General features: G+C 38.5%; 1 protein-coding gene across 1 annotated transcript in view; it reads left to right on the plus strand.

Moving 5' to 3' along the window:
* Positions 1-7,137, plus strand: part of LOC134532514 (scoloptoxin SSD14-like) — a 29,162-nt gene extending 22,025 nt beyond the window's left edge. Inside the window, exons 7-10 of the mRNA XM_063368977.1 lie at positions 1,259-1,449; positions 3,474-3,714; positions 4,476-4,589; positions 6,265-7,137. Coding sequence (XP_063225047.1) covers positions 1,259-1,449; positions 3,474-3,714; positions 4,476-4,589; positions 6,265-6,411 — 693 coding nt within the window. The 3' untranslated portion in view covers positions 6,412-7,137. The remainder of the gene's footprint in view (positions 1-1,258; positions 1,450-3,473; positions 3,715-4,475; positions 4,590-6,264) is intronic.
* Positions 7,138-7,413: the final 276 nt, after the last annotated feature.

A 7,413-nucleotide genomic window follows, 5' to 3' on the forward strand; every position in this document is an offset into this window, starting at 1 on the left:
CAATAATTTTTAATGCAAATAAATTATGCATACAGGAAAATAAATTCATTTATATAAATACTACACTTGAATTTTACTAACACAATTTCTACCACTAATAATTACAATAAATAAGAGTTTTTAATCATATGGACCAGTATTCAATATATATCACTAAAGTTTTAATTAAAAGCACATATAATTTTTATTTTTATGTAGACCATGAAACAAAACTTTCACAGAATAAAAAAAGGGCTGCACACAAAAAAAATGCTATATTCAAATAATAATTGTATGTGTGCCATTAAATCATATACTTTATCAATCCATATAATTGAAAACATTTATTTATTGTGATTATTAAAGATATAATTATTTTATATAATTGAGATTATGTTCCCGTATGTTTAATTTATTACATTATTTATTAAAAAAATAATATTAATTAATTAAAATAATCGTCAAACAGATGTATTTATTTTCATTATTAATGAACATCTTTGTAGATTATTTTACTAAATCAAATAATTATTTTTATGCACATGTTTATTTAATATTGAATACGAGTATTTATTTAAATTTTTTAAACTGATTAAATTTATACTTTACTTTTTTTTTTACTATGCCAGGTAAGTATAACTTATAATGCACACACTTTTTTTTTTTACCAAAAAGAGTTTAACTTAGTCATTTCTTGTATTCTAAACTTTCTGAACAGTTGGTAAAACATGGCTACGACACCAGACATAGGAAAAATATAGAGAGACCCAAGCACCATAGCACCTTCTTCAAAAGATCATTTAGTTTACTTGGAATGCCATCTGTGGAACGACATGCCAGACTCCCTTCGGCAGAGCACTTCCGTCGCTGATTCCGGAACACGTTATCGCGCACTGCTTCACGAGACACAGTCAGCTGGAACCCTGGCCACGTCAACAGAGGCAGACCACTGCGAGTGTGTCCCTACACAGTCAGCATCACCAAAGACAATTCATTAGCTGCCGGTATAATGTATAGAAGTAAACTCTTAAGAGGTTTTTTTTACGAATGTAAACTGATTGATTTTATTTATGGAAGGGCTAGCATTACCTTTTATTATGTTAGTTATTGAGTTTATTTAATAATTTAATATTTATTGTGATATTTTACTTTTTTGTAATAAAAAATATTGTAAACCGGCCTCATGCTGAATTTTGTTGGTGTACGAATGAATGAATGAGTGAGTTTGCCGAGCGTCGCCGGTTTAGCAGAGAGGGGACCGTGCCGGGCGTGTGCGCAGCTGCTGAGCAACCTGACCTCGAGGGAGTACGCCGAGCAGATCCGCGCCCAGATCAACGACTCGGCCACGTGGAGCGACCCCGCGCACTACGGCGCCGTCGTGGCGCAGGCCGGCGACCACGGCACGGCGCACATCAGCGTGCTGGCGCCCAACGGCGACGCGGTGGCTGTCACCAGCACCATCAACCTGCTGTGAGTGCTCTCGCGGACCGATCCCTCTCGGAACCGGTTGCCGAGAAACAGCACGTCCATGAAAGAATGTCCTAGTCATTAACATTAACAGCATCAACTCTTAAGCGTTGTAGATTTTTGTTTCAAGGTCACAATTAAAGAGTAACTCAAACATTTTCTCGCTTGTAGCATCCCCTACGCAAAATGGCGACTGCTCTTGCAAATTGCTAAGAGTGAATCTGTAATTTCTGTTCAATGTGCGTTTCGTTTTGTATGAGAGTGGTCGAACATACAAGTCCCTGACCATTGGATTGGTCGTAATGGTCGAGACGACGGAGCTCTTTCTTTTTCGCTGGTTCACCTGACATGACGCCAAGCGAGTTTTTTTTTGCCTTTGGGGCTTTGTAAAAGGTCGTGTCTTATGTTCCGGCGCTACACAATGGTTTGCCAGAGTTTGAGACGCAGGTTGAACACGAACGTGTTAAACGGAAGTGTGGGAAGAATTGGATTTTCATGTTGTATGTGGGCTGTGCAACTAAAGGTGCACATTTTGGACATTTGTAAGAAAAACTAGGTTAGTTTATCTTCAATTTTATGTATGATTTGTTGTAAATAAATAGCCTAAATTAAATTATTGTAATATACTACTGAATATGGGACATTCTCTTATGGACATCCTGTAATACAAGAAATATATTATTTATAATGTTATTTTTGCATATATTGGAGCATAATTCTATATTTTAATTCAAGCATAATGTTTTTAAACTACAAATGTTTTTTACCCTCTCAGTGACCCCGTGAAGAGGCCCTTATTTCACGCCCCTTCTTCCCCAGGTTCCTAATTAGATCATCTTGCATAGATGTCCCACTATAAATTAGGACATTTATGCTTAATTAGTTAATTTTTGTTATAAGTCGTTTAGTTAGGACAATTTACACATACGAATTACCATTGTTGGATCATGCCCATGCTACATACATCCATATGTACTCTATGTCTATGTGATGCAAACTGCCTCTTAAAAAATAGTTGGATTCTCACCTCACTTAAAACTTAGAACAGTTAACTTTTTCAAAAAAAAAAAAAAAAAAAAAGGATTTTTAACTACATATCAGTTGAGATTCCCCTAGAATACGATGAGGTCAATTCACTCGGTAAGAAGTGAGGCCTTAAGTATGAATGTTCCATTAACACAAGTTCTCCAGTAACTGTGTGATTTCAAACCATTAATTCGCGATTTAAAAAAGTTCAGAATGTTACACCATTTTGAGAGTGAGGAATTTATAATATATTATTTTAAATTACCCTTCATAAAGCAAATATGCAAACCTTACGTACAAAATCAAAGGCAGTGAATTTTTTCCCCCCATATAACAAACACAATAATAACACCTCAAATCATCTGGACAGGAAACTTGTAAGAACATTGCATCACTTGCTGGCAGACTAGAAGTTCTATAGACCCTGATCATTAACAAATTTAGCATTTTTACATCCTGTAATTTTGGTAAAAATTTATATTGGCTTGTAAATATTCCAACCAAACAGATGTTTTATGTGTTATCTTTAAAAGATTTGTGCAATGGGAGTGCATGAATTGATGTAAGTTTTTCGACATACGCCATTGCTTAGCAATGGCATATGTCCAAAAACTTACATCAAGTCAGATGTTTTATGTAATTATTGAAACGTATTTTTACTACCTGGGTCTGGGTAGATCATGGAAAGGAAAACGGGGGTTGGGGGCAGGGGAGCCCGCTTGCGATCGCAAAATCGCGACTGTGTAACAAGGTTGATAAGCTGTGTTTTATGAAAACTTTCTGTATATTTTATAGTTATCTGCTTATTGCATTCGTACGGGCAGTGTACAACGTACAAGCACCCCATCCAGGGTTGACTTGTGTCGGTTAAAACCACGCGCATCTCTCGGGCCGCTCCCCCCTCCTGGGAATCCACCAGTGTGCACCCACTGGGCAGACCTCTGGAGCCGTCAGCAGGGAAGCATCGCGGCCTCACAACGAGTGTGTGGGCGTGGGCGCAGGTTCGGCGCGGGCGTGCGCTCGACGAGCACGGGCATCATCCTCAACGACGAGATGGACGACTTCTCGGCGCCCAACATCACCAACGCGTACGGCCTGCCGCCCTTCCCCAACAACTACATCGCGCCGGGCAAGCGGCCGCTGTCCTCCATGGCGCCCACCGTCGTGGTGGATGGCGCCGGCGATGTGCGGCTGGTGGTGGGGGCCGCCGGCGGCACCAAGATCACCACCGCCACCACGCTGGTACGCCCGCCCGCCTGCCGGGAGAACTAGCGCGACTCGGCCGGTCGGAGAGCACAGCAGAGGCGGGTCCCGAGCCCGAATCTTCTTTCATGATCCTGGAGGGTGTTTCAATTTTTACTTAAATACTTAACTACATTCAGGTGTTGATCTTTCCTTTCATCAAAAGTTGTATACATGTATCATGTTTTGCAACGACATCCTTCTTTGTAAGATAGCCCCTCCCAAAAAGTCTTCCTAGAACCGCCTCTGAATCAGAAAGGGGGGATAGCAGGGAAATGTGCCCCCCGCCCCAGAAGTGTAAACATCAATGGATAAAAAGCCTTCTGAAGTAAATTTTGTGCTATTTTTATATTAAATAGGTACTTATCAAAGACGGATGTATGACCACAAATAACTCATTTCATGTTTCTTGGCTAGCAAAATCGTAACAAATTTGAGAATTTTGAAATGCCGGGTAAAATTAATTAATATTTTCTGAAAGAAATTCAAACCATTTCTTGAAGTACCCAGTGGCATTGCAGTTAAACCTAAAAAGGTTCAGTTCTGCAATAAATTAAATTCTCCCTATTTGTACAACCCAAAAACGTTAAAAAAGTAACTTTGGCAGCTAATTTTGCAAAAAGTGTGGCTGTATATATTTTTCATTTCCTGAAAGTTAAACAATTGATAAAGTCTACAAGTTTATCTGTAATTACTGTAAATATAAAATCTTGACCTGAAATGGGAGGCAACCCCTTAAGGTATTTTCTTGCCGGCCGCAGGTAGCCATCAACAACCTGTGGTTCAACAACACCATCAAGGAGGCGGTGGATGCCAGCCGTATTCACCACCAGCTGCTTCCTATGGAGCTGCAGTATGAGTACGGCTTTTTGAAGGTAATCAACTTGTTGTGTAGCAGGGGTCAACACCCCACAAACACATAGGTTTAAATATTTTCTTCGTGTTTCTTCACGTTTTCACCAAAATACACATAACGTTAAATTGACAGTAGTTACTCATCATCAACAGTTCAAGTGGTGCCATCTCTCCCTTGAACCTATGAAGCAACCAGAAACAAAAAATGACTAAAGGATAACACTACAACAGTGAAACAGTGATTTTATTTTTGAACTCTGTGAATGCACGCTTTTAACTCGCAAATTAAATTGTATTGCTTCCACAAGTTTACCAAACGCAACCCTTTGGCATTATGTACGATGTTTGTCAAAAAAGTAAGCCGTTTGCAGAGACAAAACATAAGTTCATGGAAATATTTATTACAACAGATACAGCAAGTGTTCAGATTTTTTTTTAACACAGTCGCCATCTTGACCTGGGCTCCACTCGCCCGGTCTTCTTCACGTAGGTACAGTCCAGTGGATAGAGACGACTCGCTGACGGACCCGCTCAGCAATGTTTTCACTCACTCTGACTCAGATGGGCTTGACCGATCTTCGTTCTTCCCCTGCGTCCCAGTGGTAGTGGATCGTTACCAAACCTGGTTCACTACCTCGCAGAGAATCTATTCGATGACTTCTTGCAGGCATCGAGCGTCTGTCCCACGTCTCGCCGCAGGCAACTGCTTCACTTACCGTCTGCCTTTTCGCTGACATCACAGCTTTTCGAAATGTTATTCAACGTTCTTATCGTTCATTGACACTTATTCCACTAGCACCCAGTCAGAAGCAGAGTAGCATAAGATTTACACACTTCTGGTTAAGGAGATAGTTTCCAAGCACTGAGAAAGCATAACGGCCATACACCTTGTTACAAACTACGCATCAGTTGTAACGGAAGTCCTTCGGCCACAATTGACTGACATTGTGAAAATATTGAGTTGTCACTGCGTGATTGTACATAACATTGAAAAGTATTCGTGAAATGAATTTTTTATTGAGTTTACTATCTCGTCGGCAGGTGACCAGAGATGGAAACACACCACAAAGTCAGAATATTAACTAATTGTAATGAAACTATCCTAGTATTTTCCTGGAGTGATTTTGGGAAACAATGTAAAACCCATGCAAATAAGAATGGCTGGTCCTTAGTTAGGATCCGGGTATTTCAGGAATGTGAGGCCAGTGTCGTGCAATTGTGCTTCGTTGTTGTGTTGGTGGTTAGGATATAAGGATGCTAGTACAGGCATCCAGGTTTGTGATACATTCGGCACTGATGTGTATCCAGTTGTCCCCTAATATCTTTAAGAGTAGTTGTAAGGGAATTTTTTATTGACATAGTGTGATGGTGGCCTCTTAAAATCGGTTAAAAAAAATTCAGTTTTTTTTTTTAATTCAAAAATGTTTCTATTAATTTGTGTTAATATTGTTTTCTGCTACTCTTGCTATGCCATCATTTTCAGAAAGTCAAAGTTTCTTAATTTCATGGAAAACTAAAACAATTACATTAATCCAGCTCAAAATTGTTTATTGCTCGGATTATAACTGATAAGCCAGGATATTTAACTTATTTGACACCTGACCTGTTGACAAAATATAAAAAAATTACTTTTGCGTTACAGTGTTTTGTAGCTTTTCATAATGGTGCTAAATTATTATATTTTTTTATTCCCAGCAATACGTGACAGGACTCCGGGAGCTGGGGCACGAGATGCTCCGTCTGGAGTCCGCCGGGTCCTCGGTGACTGCCATCTCCCGCCAAGACGGCCAGATATACGCCAACGCCGACTACCGGAGGAACGGCAGTATAGCTGGCTTTTGAAGGCGTGCCAAGAGACGCGCCGTGCGACGCCAAACTTTGATGAGACATTCAGGATGTGTGCAATTTTGAAGTGTCATCGAACAATGTGATTCATGAGAATCGTACTAGGGTTTCAGACTGAGTTTTGTTTGCACGGTTTAACTGATTTTAGGACAGCTTTCCATGATTAAAATTTATTTATTTATTTAAATTTTCCTAAGCAAACTCATTGATGTGTAACAGGGCAATAGGAATAAGGGGCCAATTTGTTATAATCTGTATCATAATGTGAGAGAAAAACAGAAATGGTTTAGTATTCTGGTTTTAAAAATTGTTTAAAAAAATGTTTTTATGGCAGCATCATGAATATGTTCTTAATAGGTCTATAAATTTCCATCATTTTATTATTGTTTTGTGTACCTAACTATTTTTTTTAAAAAAGATTATCTGAAGTAGTTCTGGAATTTTTATGAAATATTTGTATACTATATTCTAGAAATCCAATACAGAAAAATACAGTTTTATTATTGATTATTATTTAAGTTTTATAAGTAAGTTATATTGAAGTATTAATCACATGCTAGTCATTTGTATAATTTACCAAACTGTATTTCTTTATTTATTTTGTCTACATAATTAATTTTTTTTTTGTAGAAAACTTGTAAAGAAATGTAAAGCTGGATCTTTACACACATCACTGCAAAAGGGACTGTGATTGAGACAATAAAAAAAATGTATTTTCCGAAATGGTCTTTGAAGTTTCTTTTGACCTGAGTAATAAAGTTGAGTTTGTAATGATAAATTTGTATCCATAAGTTTCTGTGAATTCAGGTTACCTATGTGAACATGTTCTAGAATTTCCTGTTTGCGAGCAAGCAGCCACTCAAGCTGGTTTTGTGATCTAACGGTTAAACCTACTGCTAAAATTTAACTGCATTCAATTTGGTCGTACGACATCTTAATGTCTAACTCTAAGATATACCTTCGATTTAAGTTTACTGTGGATTAACTGGTGGCTAGCTG

Source organism: Bacillus rossius, chromosome 6 (genome assembly GCF_032445375.1).
Source record: "Bacillus rossius redtenbacheri isolate Brsri chromosome 6, Brsri_v3, whole genome shotgun sequence".
Taxonomy (NCBI): Eukaryota; Metazoa; Arthropoda; class Insecta; order Phasmatodea; family Bacillidae; genus Bacillus; species Bacillus rossius.